The following is a 13,186-nucleotide window of genomic DNA, read 5'->3' as shown; positions in this document are numbered from 1 at the left end:
TGTGAACGATATTCCTTAATTGCTTATATTTCCTTGAAATGACTGCACTAGATAATAAAGACACGATCATTTCATCATCGACTATTTATAACATAAATATGCATTATTATTACTATTATTATTATTATTATTATTATTATTATATTATGATATTCGTGTGTTTTTTACATTATCATTATAGTTTAATATGCAGTTACTCTATTTTTAAATATATAATTATATGTGAAGTTTTTGTAATAATTAGTTAAAATTAATCCATTTTCTCTTCATTACTTTTTTAAGCAATCATATAACTTAAAAAAAAGTATATATATATATATATATATATATATATATATATTATAATATACATATATACAGGAAAGGAAGAGATAGAAGAAATAATTTTTAATAAAAATTTCTTAGTCTATTAGGTAATTTGACTATACTTGCTGTACTTTTTTGTTATATTAGAATTTTTGTCATTTCATACTTTTATACAAAATATACATACATGTATATATATATATATATATATATATATATATATATATTAATTACTTAAGATTATAAAATTTGTATATAATATTATTTATATTTATTTTCTTAGATTTATTATTGTAAGTGTAACTCTTTAGAGTATGTCAAAGTTTACTGTTGCAAAACATGACTATTTAATTCACTTTGTTATTGTAGTCAAAATTTGCTATCTTTATTCTAAAAGAATTTATAGCTGTAAAACAATTATGAAGGACTTTGTTATTACGTAAGAAAAAAATTGTATAAAAACTGCTATATCAAAAACACGATTATTTCTTTTGTCACATGACTTCTATTTTACGATATCCAGATAGCAATTAAATTTAGCAGTTATAAAGAAAAATTGTTAAATATAATTTATAATATATATATATATATATATATATATATATATAAAATATATAATATATTCAAAAATAATTACTAATCAATTATTGTATGAATATAGTATACTTCAATTTTATAATTGAAAAAATTAAAAATTTTGCGTTATATATTATGATCCAAAAAATTTTTCATTATGTATATATAGATTTCTCATGCGATGTGATATATATATGTCACATGAAGATATATGACATCTTCATTGATGCCGATGGCGACGTAGCGTGACGTAGAGACACATACATACAAATGTATGTGGGTGCTAGGTATTGATTCTTCCAATTTACGCGTGACACACATGTTTTTGACACATGTATGCTCCGTTTCGCGGAGCGATCTTGAACGTTGATTTCTATGATGATTTAAAGTTTTTCATATTGCGGTGCGTTCACGGATATACATCGATGCACTCGACTCAATGGCAGAGAAAGATACGTCAATGAAGAAAAGCGCATAGGTTAAGGAGAGAACGATCCACATGAATGAGACACTATTTCGTGAGCGTGCGGAAATGGATAACAAGGCAACTGGTGAATGTTTGACGTTGGATTTGGGTCCGTTTGAGACGGTACATCGATGGCAACGTATGCCAGAGTGTGATGAATTTGTCGGTGCCAGGTAAAAATTAATTAATATTTGCATTCTTTCTCTCTGCTCTTGCTAATTTTCCAATTTAATTCTATCATTTATAATAATTTAACATTTTATATCACACAATTCGCGCAATACATTCATAACGAAATAATTATTCATAACACATTGATAAAATTAATTGTTCTTTCCTTTTTACAGACGTAGCAAACATACAATTGTAGCATATAAAGATGCTATTTATGTTTTTGGTGGTGACAATGGTAAAAGAATGTTGAATGATTTGCTGCGCTTTGATGTGAAAGAAAAGTCTTGGGGTAGAGCGTTTGCAATGGGAATGCCACCTGCACCACGCTACCATCACTCTGCGGTCGTTCACGGATCATCAATGTTTGTGTTTGGTGGTTACACCGGCGATATCCACTCCAACTCCAATCTTAGTAATAAGAATGATCTGTTTGAGTATCGCTTTCAGAATGGTCAGTGGACAGAATGGAAATTTATTGGACTGTAAATATTATTTATATTCTTTAAGAACTCTTTTTGAAATATCTGACAATTCTTGCTCCTTAATATTTTATCGTTTTAATCAATATATTTATTTCTCAAACACATCAATATTTGTAGGACTCCAGTGCCTAGATCTGCACATGGTGCTGCTGTATATGATAATAAATTATGGATATTTGCAGGCTACGATGGTAATGCTAGATTGAATGATATGTGGACAATATCATTATTGGTAGGATATTTTATAAATATTCCTAAAATATTATAAACATATTATAAACAAATATATTGAAAAATTATATAATGACACCTTAATTTAATTGAATATAATTTTGTTAGCCTGGTGATAATAAAACATGGGAAGAAGTTATTCCGGCTGGTGAACGTCCACCGACATGTTGCAACTTTCCTGTCGCAGTAGCCCGAGAATCCATGTTTGTTTTTAGTGGCCAGAGTGGGGCTCGGACAACTAATAGTCTCTTTCAATTTCACTTCAAGGAAAGACGGTAAATTTTATTACGATAATTGATTACATATTTGCATAATCTGTAGAATTTATAATTCATAAATTATACTTTTTTCTAGGTGGACACGAATATCGACGGACCATATATTACGTGGTGCACCGCCGCCACCTGCGCGACGATACGGTCACACCATGGTCAGCTTTGATCGTCATCTTTATGTTTTTGGTGGTGCAGCTGATTCGGCTCTGTCCAACGATCTCCATTGTTATGATCTCGACACGCAAACATGGAATGTCATCTTACCGTCCTCTGATAGTCAGGTAGACAACCTGTCTTTGCAATTGTATTTTTTTCATTTTTTTTTTTTTTATAATTATATGTAATATTATATATAGATACCACCTGGTCGACTTTTCCACGCTGCCGCCGTCATCGGAGAGGCAATGTTCATTTTTGGAGGAACTGTGGACAACAACATACGTTCCGCCGAAATGTATCGCTTTCAGTTTTCATCGTATCCCAAGTGCACGTTGCACGACGATTTCGGCAGACTACTCAATATTCGTCTCTTCTGTGACGTAGAATTTATCGTGGGCGAACTGGAGACCAAAATACCGGCGCACATAGCTATGGTAGCGGCGCGCTCACAATTTCTTCGGGCGCGTATTCGACAAGCTCGTGAGAAAAGGGACAAACATCTGGAACAAGTGTTTAGTACAGTTGACGTACCTATCAAAGTCCCACCATTGGAGGTGATTTTGATTGAAACATCGAATTTGATATCATGTGTTTCCATTTTATCCAAAAAATGTATGGAAAAACAAAAAAGATATAACTAATATAAATATATATTTATATATATTGAAGTATAGTTTATCAAAAATATTTATAAAATTTTACTAATTTTTATTTGTTGGTTTTGACTACGAATCTTTGCATTTATTGTACAATTTTATATACTATTCTTTATAAAATACTAGTAGTTAATATTTCACTTTTTTTGTGACAATCAAGAAGAATAAAAAAAAACTAAAGACTTTATAAAGTCACTAAACTTATGTTATCTTATAGGTGATATTGAAAGACGCTGTGCCTGAAGCTTTTGAAATGGTGCTAAACTACATTTATACCGATCATATTGACCCCACTAAACGATCGGATGACAAAATCGAGGATCCGCAGAGTAATCGCATTGTACTTCTTATGATGGATGTATATCGTCTCGCTGTGCAATTTAATATGGAACGCTTGGAACAGTTGTGTGTTAATTACCTCGAGGCAACCATAAGTCACGCCAATGTCTTAGAGGCTTTGCGTAATGCCGTGCATTTAAAGCTATATTTTATAAAAGAGTTTTGCCTCAGTTTCGTCGTCAAGGAGAATAATTACAACTTAATCGTAATGAGCCAAGAATTTGAAACTCTCGATCAACCGCTAATGGTAGAAATTATTAGGAGACGACAGATGCCTCAAACAAGAACTTTTACAAAGTACGAATACGAATCTGTTACTGGTGTGTATCTTTTGCAATGTATATGTTCACATGTACTTTTACAAAGTATTTTTTATGTTAATCGAATTTGTTCGTTAGGAACTAGTCTGGAGCAAGATATGGAAGCATTTTTGAATAATGTTGGTAAGGAATTTTGCGACATCACATTAATGCTGGCCGATACGCTGATTACGGCGCATAAAGCCATTCTCGCGGCGCGATGTAGTTACTTTGAAGCAATGTTTCGATCTTTTATGCCTGAAAATAACATGGTGAATGTAAGTTTGAACAATCTATAAAAATAGATATACACATTGCCAATACATATTTTAAACAACAAAAAAAACAGACTATATGTAGAATATTTTACAATATTATATTCTACAATGCACACACACAATTAATAATAAAATATGTTATTTTTTATATAGATACAAATCGGAGAGATGATACCATCATTAGATTCTTTCAAGTCATTGCTGAGGTACATTTATTGTGCGGATGTTTCAATGCCCCCTGAAGACTCCCTATATCTGTTTACTGCACCAGTATTTTACGGCTTTACAAATAACCGGCTTCAAGCGTTTTGCAAACAGAATCTTGAGATGAATGTTACTTTCGAGAATGTTATACAGATTTTAGAGGCAGCTGACAGAATGCAAGCTACCGATATGAAAAAATATGCACTAAATCTGATAGTTCATCACTTTACTAAGGTACAGATCGCATTTGACACGTAACATTGCAACACATATTTCAATATGCATATATCTGTATAACAAAGTATTGCTTCTACAGGTTGTAAGGCTTCCCAGATTAAGACAATTGGATCGCGATCTTTTGGTGGATATTCTAGAAGCGGTGGCCGACGAACGTAGCGAAGCTAGAACGTGTCAAGACATGACAAATGATTGCTGACGGATTTCTACTTCAGATCGTCGTCCATGTAGTTGGGATTTACCATCACCGTGCAGTTTCCAAGTGAGTACAAAAGATCTTTTCTTTAAAGAAACTTTTGTTTTTATTTTCAATATTGCTGAGTTTCGTCTTTGAATTACAGATATTATTTAAGTATTACATATATGTAAATGCCATGTAATATGAATAATGAAGCTAAAAATATTGGCACAATAATATCCCGGAATTTTCTCATTCTAGGAATTGTGTCGGGTGAATTTCATTCTTATAGGACGAACGATTCTGTTTGTCGGTAACTGTTATCTCGATCATACAGCTAAAACTTGCTTGACGTCAGATATACAAACTTTGCTGCCATTATCGGTGACTACATCATCCGCTTCGATTCATGAATCATCTATTACGTGCAATATCGATCATCCAGATACATCGTCTCGTTGTAGCGACGACAGGAGGCAACACCAATGGTCTACCATTACCCGTCGCTGTTCCGTCAGTTGCAATGTATTGAGACGCACCGTCGTTGCACTATCGGACTTCGGGCTTAGGAAATTATTCCCATAATCGAGATTTTATTAATGTTAAATGAAATGGCAATGATTTTTACTTTTGTGTTATAGAGAATTGCTTAATGTGTGTATGAAAAATTTTAATGTAAGATTATACTTAGTGACTGTCTCTATGTGATGTAACAGAATATTAAAAACATCATATGATATGTACACAGGATAAGATATATTTTCTATAGATAGATCAATATCTCAGTGGTCATTTGAAGAATAATGTACATATTCTTCAATCGGTGATTGTTAAATACTGATTTAGTTATACAGAGAGTTAAAAGATGAGTAAATAGTAGTAACTTTTGTTTTTATAACTTTCTTTAAAAAAAGAAAAGGAACTCTCCCCCTTGTTTAAAAAAAATGTATGTATACAGATATAATATATAGTATATTTTACGTTAAATAAAACTGAATAAAAGAAGACGATGATTATATAATTATTATTTTTATATCATATATTTAAATATATTTAAAATATGATATATTCTTATGATTTGAATATTCATTACTATTGTTAAATAGATTTTTATCTACGATGAAGATATAATTTTGGATAAAATTTTTTAGTGTTATGAAATTGCTTAAGTAATTCACAGTTATGTACAGATGTAGATTTATTCGAAGCAAATCTCTGACAAAATATATATACTTCAATGATTGGACAGTTAAACCAGATTTATAAACTATAGATTTTTTGCTTTTTTTTTTAATATAGAGTTCAAATCTGTACTAAATGGGACTCTGTTCAAATTTGAGTCTCAGTTAAGTAGATTTAAATTACTTGCTATATATTATTTTGTTATTTCCTTTACTTATCCTTTATCGGTACATTTAATTTGACAGCAGAATATATGTGCTGTAGATTTCGGAATTATGTTTAGATAAATTATTTACGTACTGTTTATATAATAAATAATTATTTTTTAATATATACATATAATTATTACATGTAATTATTTAATATATATATGTATCATTTACATATATAATAAAAAAAGTTACAAATTATAGGACAAACGGTAATATTAATGAGCGCAATCAATAAATTATGTATTATATTTCAATTTCGATTATAATTGTACATACATACGATTTGTATCTTTATAGAAGTAATTAATGCTTCAAACTTAAGGGCAAATAATACGAATTGAGGGAACGAGAGGAACTGGATAACAGGAGCTCGTATAAAATCATTGCCCTATCTTTTCCTGTCTCTCTCTCTCTTTCTTTTTTATATAACATTATCTCTATAGATGGCATTATTATGTCTAATGTTATCTCTAAATAGATGATATTTATTTTTTGAATATGTGCCCAATCAGTAACGCATTTCAAAAATCGATCCCGAAATCGATTTTTACATCTTGGAACAAAATCGTCCAGTCGGATTTGTACTTGTAAAGTAAATATTCTTTCCGTGTCTCTCCTATCTTTTCGTTCCTTCATCCTGCTATTTATTATATTGTGCTTTTTCACAAGAAATAACGCAACGTTTACAATCCATTATAGCTCGTTTTTCATAATCTTCGACACACACGTTGATGACATGTTGACGACATACAATACTTCAACATAGTTATTGAATTTTTTTTATGTAATAAAATGACTAAATGGAAAAATGCGAGTTTGCAAGTAAAAAATATACATTAAAGTTAAAAAAATAAAAGAAACGTGTGATAGTTTGAACGTTTGATAATCTCCCCTCTCTGATTGAATTTCTGTTACTCTCATTTCGAAGTATTATATAATATGTAATCGATTATTGTATTTGCATGTTACACTGTTATTGAATTCACGGTATTTTAAATATGTTTTAATGTTCCTCTCATATTTATTATTTATACATCTCATACAGACGCGTATTCCGTCAATCATTTGTTACGCTCAAGATTGTTTCAAAAAGTTTATTAATAAACTTAACGATTTAAAACTGAATAAGTGAAAAGGAATTATTTTCATTCATTCATTTTTAAATCATTAAGTTATAATATTCATCAGAGCCGTGAGACAATGTGCAAATTGTGCATTGCATAACAGCCTATGCGCACGATGGGAGAGAGGGTAGTTTTAAATCCTAACAAATTGAACAATATTATGTTTAAAATCATATTTTATGCAATTTACTTTTCTTTTGACTAAATTTAAGTTTCACGTTCAAACTTTTGCAAATAAGTATGATATCATTATTCTATTTAATAACAATTTCAGAGAAGAGTGTATTCAATTCATCAAGTTCGGCACGTCAAGCTAAAGTTTTTTTTTCTTTTTTAGAATAAACACAAAAATAAAGTGATTTTAAATTCTTTTTAGCTTAAAATATTTTGATATCTTCCTATATATTCTTGTTACTTTACTAATTTATTCGTTGAACCTGAAAAAGGCAATTGTACTTGAAATTCTTTTTTTAATCGTTAGAAAATATTGGATGCGCCAAATTGTATTTTCAATGTAATTTCAATTGTAATTTTGATTTCTTATTCTCTAAAAATTTTTCTTCGCTAAAATGTTAAATAAATTCTTTTATAAAGGCGTCTTAAATATCAACGACGGCCCTACACACTCACTATGTAATCTTAATGTAATTATGCTAAGTAGGCCTTTTTGTTCGTCGCTTAAAAGTCTAAATTGTACGAATATTGAATATTGCATGCGACTGTTCAACACCAAGGCGATGCAATATTAAACATAGACAATTCGGACTTGGATAAATATTATAAAGAAACATCTACTATTACAAGGATAACGAGATAAAGTAGCAATACGGTCGTGGTATAAACTTCACGTTGATTTCGAATGGCCCCAATCTGAAAATGCAGAAACAACGATATGGGCAAATGGCTCTATCGTTTTACGGCGTGACGCGTCTTACCGATTGTAAAATTGCTTGATACGTTTCCAGATAGAATTCCAGAGAGTGCGAGATAATCAATCCTCGAAGATCAAATTCGCTCCTCAATTTTGTTTCTATGTGAAAGTGTGTGCAGCACTCACACATAGAGTTAAAGAGAAGATGCATCTCATCAAGCATTACATATCACGTATATCCACGTCGAACTTTACATATCACGTACATCCATGTCGGCGATGTGATCCATACCATACATTCTTTGGAAAATTCTTCTTGCAGATCAATTTGCCGGTCATTTCTACGAGTAATAATAGTTGCGTGTTATCAATAAACGTCTACAATATTAAAGCAACAATTTAAATTTAATTTAAAGTAATCATCAGTATAATATATTTTTGATCTATTATCTCACATTGGACATTTAATTTTATCATTCTCTTTTTTCATTCTTTATTATCATTTTGTTACATTTTTTTACAATTATTCGAGTCGCACATAATTGTTAAATAATAAATTGAGGAGCATTTCAGAAATAAATTGATATAAATATAAATTTGTTTTATCAATTTTTAATAAAAGTGTGCTAATATATGTGTAATATTGTTACCTTTTCTTCGATGACGCTACTCGTCGACGGCACTCTCTGCGAAGGATCTAACCTTCTCCGTCTCTCCTCGATAACTTCGGTATCGGAATTGCTTATCGTGGTTGCCTGCATCACCGGTTGCGTCAAGGATGTATTCACATGCCTCGTTTTGATCAAGGGCGGATTTCGAGATTGCGGTAACGCGAATGCTCGCCTGAGAGCACCTCGTGGCGGCGACGGTGGTGGATAGGATATACCTGACGACACATAATCAGTACATGAATATCCGTTTAAAGCATATCTTTAAAGACATAATTTTGTTTACAAATAAAAAAAAGTTTCGATATAAAACAATAATCAAAATTGAATTATGAATAGATAAATATCAAACAAAATTATACATTTTTATAAATGCGAATTTTTATCAATATTTATTAGAGCTTTCAAATAAAAATTATATTTATGGATATCTAGAAAATAATATCTGTAACAAAGAAGTCTATCAAACGATTCACCAACATTTTATGTCTATATCTACATTAAACTATGTATTACAACACCTTCCTGATATTATATCGTTTCTCTCGTGTTCCTGGATGACAATTCCGCTATTTCTAATAAGCAAATGGCATTAAGATATATTATAATTTCAAAATAGAGAAGCGTTTAGCGAGATAAATACTCGTGATAGTAATTTACATATTTCTATGATTTCTAATCAGCGTGCAGAAGTAGAGACTATGCGAGACTACATCGTTAGTGCGGTCTTTGTAATTAAGAACAAGTGCAAATAATATAAAAATAAACACAGAAATTCGCGTCGGTAATTGCTACCTCGGTGTCCTGGTGAAAGCAGAGTGTCTTTGCTCTTTGTCATCTGCGGCACGATGAGCAACGAGTTCGGTGGCGTCGGTGACACAGTAGAAGTTTGTGGTGAGGTGGCCAGCGTCAAATTGGGCAGCGATTGTCCCAGACTCGAATACGGCACTTGGACACTCAGCGTGTTCGGCGTCGGGGATTTACCCAATAACGAACGTCTGATTCGGATGAGTTTTAATAGAGATGTTATTAGATCATTTACTTTGCAATTCTCATCAATGAAATCGCAAGCTTGAAGTTTCAATATTGCACTGACCTTATATGCAAAGATCTGTGATTATGCCCAGAACTGGATTCGCCACCCTCTTCCGATGACAACGAACTCGACGCTCGCGGTTGTTCGTTTGTTTCCACGCTGACGTTTCTACTCGGATTATAACTGGGTAGAAAACTGCTACTTCCCGGAGACACGCCTTCCATCTCCATACTACCGCTAGAAATAATGGAATATATTCTATAGACATTTTACATACAATTGTGTCGCATCGACAATATTTTAATTGTGTGTTGATATTTTTTTTCAATTTTTTGAATATACCTGTGACTATGAGCGAGACTGCTAACATGCGAGGCTCTGCTACTACCACGTGGAGTTCTTGGAAAGTTCCCCTCGCACTCTTCTGTCTCGAAATCGCCATCACCCAACGTACTCGGTTGCCTGCTGACAGTTGCCAGATTCATTACTGGCTCGGTACCAAGTGATGGTACTTTCATCATTACAAATTGTTGCTGGGCGTGTCTCAAAGACTCCATCCACGACTGAAAAAACATGGTAATGTTAGTTCAAAACAACTTTTGCTCGTTATTTAGAAACTCTTAGCTAAAAACGTGAAGATCCATAGTCATTGAGATCATTAGCATTAGTTTAACTTCAAGTTTAATTAATACTATCTTCTCTTTTCTAGATCATTAAAAAATTGCATTGCGTATGTATAAGCTAGAAGGAGAGAAGATTTAATTTAAACTATTACCTAATTTAAACTATTAATTAAGCGACATTGCTGAAGACTGTCGTTAATGAAGGTACACTACGAACATGGAATCTAAATCAAACCGGACAGTCAACATTTCGCGAAACTTTGTAATTCGTCGTAATTCGTGATGGCTATTTGTCGAGTTACCTTGGCTAGTTTCGGGTCACCGGCGCTGAGAATTAAAGCAGCCGAAACTGTCCCGTACTCGTTAAGATAAACCAATCCCAGACTAGACGGTTCTTTGACCTCGTGTATTCGTATCCGATCGACAACATACGGTTGCCTAATGATCTTGAACATTTTTTTCGTTGTAGGTTTGCAAATCAACAGCATGTCCGTCAATAATAGTACGTGCACTTCCATCTATAAAAGATAATTGACAGATATCATATTTCACTTTTTATTTCATATAATAAAGAATTAAATCATTGTTTGGTACTTTTAAGATAAAGAAATAGAAAAGAAAGTTAAAAAATTATGTAAATTTATAGAAACTATTTCATAAAATAAACCAAAATACAGTATTATTTTCAATTATCTCGCCTTTTATCGACAATCATGCATATTTTTTTCATCGATATATTTCTATGTAATTTTATTTTATTCATTGTATATAAACTCATTATATATAGTTTTAATTTGATTAAATAACATTATTAACGTATATACTTTGCTGGTGGCATCTCTTAATTTCAAATCCCCTTCTCGAAGAAGGGTTCTTAAACTGTCCTTTGGGCACCCGGGCATCGGTACCGTAGTAATATCGAGATTGCTGTACAGTTTTATCAGTTTTTCCACTTCCTCATCGAGCCCTTTAGATTCCACGACGTCGTAACTCTCTAAACGGGCGGCAGCGCTGTCCAGCTGAGCGGCCTCCTCATTTCTTCTCAGGGCCGCGTTCACGGACGCCACGAAACCGTCGACAGACTTGATCTACATGCGAAATGAATCTTTCAAACGGAATTATCGCTCTTGTGAGTTTTCTTTCTCACAGTTTTCTTTCGGTATGAATTAGATTTATAATTAATTAGATTCGCTTTATCTGCGAAATGCAACGCGGTCAAAATTTTTGGGTCTACTTCCCTTTTGCTTACCATCATTATTTGTTTACATTAATGGAAAGTAAAAATTGAGAAAAGTGAAAAATTCATCTTACCATATGAACTAATTCCGTACGTTGCTCTTCGTTTTCGGTATTTTTATAAACGGCTTTAAGCAAAAGCGAATACCTAGTCAACCTTTGCATCGGCATCACTAGTATGTCCATAAGTTTCAATCGGTTGCAGTCCTTTTGCGTTTCGCACCACTGTAATAGTAATTGAAATATTGTTGATATAAATTGCATTATTATTTTCAGCTTATTAATTTATTTCTAATAATAATGATTATTATTAAAAGTAAAGATTTATCGTGTTAAACTGTGAAACTTATTAAAATAAAAGATCTGTCCGTTATACAAATTTTTCTATATATATAGAAAGAGGAACAGAAAAGATTTATTTCAAGTTATTTTTCTTCTCACTCATTTTTGTTGACTTGTTTATTGTATAAGACATCGTTATGCATACCTAGTGTTTTACAGTTAAAACCGTTTCCATAATTCATGTTAAATCGCAAACTGTTCATAACTTTCATAGTAAATTAGCCAATAATGAGATAATTGACTGCGTAAAGTTTCGTAATATATAGGAACAAGTAGAAGAGATTAATAGAGCGTGTACATACTACCAGATACGCCGTGAAAAGCTGGTTATCATTCAGCCGGTCCTTACAATATTGCTGACACTTGCTTTGTTCGGCGCAGTATCTCGTATAAGGTGCAAACGTCTGTTCAAAAGTTTCGAAGCCCAGCAGAAGATGACCAGGATCGAGCGGCTGTCCGCTTGATCTCGACGTATTCACCATCGTGAGCAGATACTCCGTCCAAAAGTAGCGATTAGCGGCGTAGATATCGGGTATATTGCTGAACAACTTGGACCTGTCGACCTCGTTCAGGATATTCGAGGCCTGCAGGCTACAGAGGCACGCCATGAAGAGCTGCGATATCAGAGACGATGATCATTATTTTTTAGGAAGATTGAGAACTTTAATCTCAATTACCTCTCTACTCTAATTAAAATGAGTTTTAATTTCTAGATATTAGTGGCATATAAATTACTGATATTTTACTCACATCGGTTACGACCTTTAACGTTTTAATGTAAGCCACTTCGGTTTCAGCCAATTCCCAGAGAGCGGTTTGTTGTTGTGTTTGTTTCTCCGAGAGTAGATGAGAATTCTCGACTATGTTGCGCCAGTCATCCTCTAAACTGTAGAGCGCTGAAACAATACAAAGACTAAGGATGCTTATATTACAATGGCACCTGAGCTATAGCAAACACACTACGTGATTTATTTAAATTATTTTTTATAGAGTGAAGATATAAATTTTCTAGGAAAATAAAGAAAATGAAAA

At 32.5% G+C, this 13,186-nt stretch overlaps 2 protein-coding genes across 12 annotated transcripts in view; one reads left to right on the top strand and one right to left on the bottom strand.

Annotated features, from left to right (window-relative positions):
* The first annotated feature begins 1,130 nt into the window (after positions 1-1,130).
* Positions 1,131-5,777, top strand: LOC105251702 (leucine-zipper-like transcriptional regulator 1). The gene is made up of 11 exons (XM_011258674.3): positions 1,131-1,521; positions 1,696-2,004; positions 2,122-2,236; positions 2,344-2,510; positions 2,590-2,791; positions 2,867-3,223; positions 3,543-3,984; positions 4,063-4,241; positions 4,395-4,679; positions 4,762-4,944; positions 5,122-5,777. The coding sequence occupies exons 1-10, from the start codon at positions 1,382-1,384 to the stop codon at positions 4,879-4,881; spliced, it is 2,316 nt and encodes a 771-aa protein (XP_011256976.1). The 5' UTR covers positions 1,131-1,381; the 3' UTR covers positions 4,882-4,944; positions 5,122-5,777.
* Positions 5,778-7,903: 2,126 nt separating this feature from the next.
* The window catches only part of LOC105251703 (pleckstrin homology domain-containing family G member 5), a 116,182-nt gene continuing 110,899 nt past the window's right edge, over positions 7,904-13,186 (bottom strand). For 8 of the 11 annotated variants that reach the window (XM_025413630.1, XM_025413627.1, XM_025413626.1 and 5 more), the window contains 11 exons: positions 12,905-13,050; positions 12,457-12,768; positions 11,888-12,037; positions 11,401-11,664; positions 10,879-11,094; positions 10,296-10,516; positions 10,014-10,190; positions 9,710-9,915; positions 8,900-9,135; positions 8,314-8,590; positions 7,904-8,248 (listed from right to left, as the gene is read on the bottom strand). In XM_025413630.1, the coding sequence (XP_025269415.1) occupies positions 8,585-8,590; positions 8,900-9,135; positions 9,710-9,915; positions 10,014-10,190; positions 10,296-10,516; positions 10,879-11,094; positions 11,401-11,664; positions 11,888-12,037; positions 12,457-12,768; positions 12,905-13,050 (1,934 nt within the window). In that variant the 3' untranslated portion in view covers positions 7,904-8,248; positions 8,314-8,584. Of the gene's footprint in view, positions 8,591-8,899; positions 9,136-9,709; positions 9,916-10,013; positions 10,191-10,295; positions 10,517-10,878; positions 11,095-11,400; positions 11,665-11,887; positions 12,038-12,456; positions 12,769-12,904; positions 13,051-13,186 lie in introns of all 11 variants that reach the window. The other 3 variants (XM_025413629.1, XM_025413631.1, XM_020027663.2) reach the window with 3 other exon arrangements.

This window comes from Camponotus floridanus, unplaced genomic scaffold, assembly GCF_003227725.1.
Source record: "Camponotus floridanus strain SB8 unplaced genomic scaffold, Cflo_v7.5 scaffold7, whole genome shotgun sequence".
NCBI lineage: Eukaryota > Metazoa > Arthropoda > Insecta > Hymenoptera > Formicidae > Camponotus > Camponotus floridanus.
The sequence above is the reverse complement of the archived record's forward strand: the minus strand, read 5'-3'. Positions and strand labels throughout refer to the sequence as shown.

Excerpts from the sequence above, each read along its gene's own strand:
- LOC105251702 (XM_011258674.3), top strand. The coding sequence starts at position 1,382 with ATGAATGAGACACTATTTCGTGAGCGTGCGGAAATGGATAACAAGGCA. Across the intron at positions 2,792-2,866 it reads TACCGTCCTCTGATAGTCAG|ATACCACCTGGTCGACTTTT; the intron begins GTAGACAACCTG and ends TATTATATATAG. Across the intron at positions 3,224-3,542 it reads TCAAAGTCCCACCATTGGAG|GTGATATTGAAAGACGCTGT; the intron begins GTGATTTTGATT and ends GTTATCTTATAG.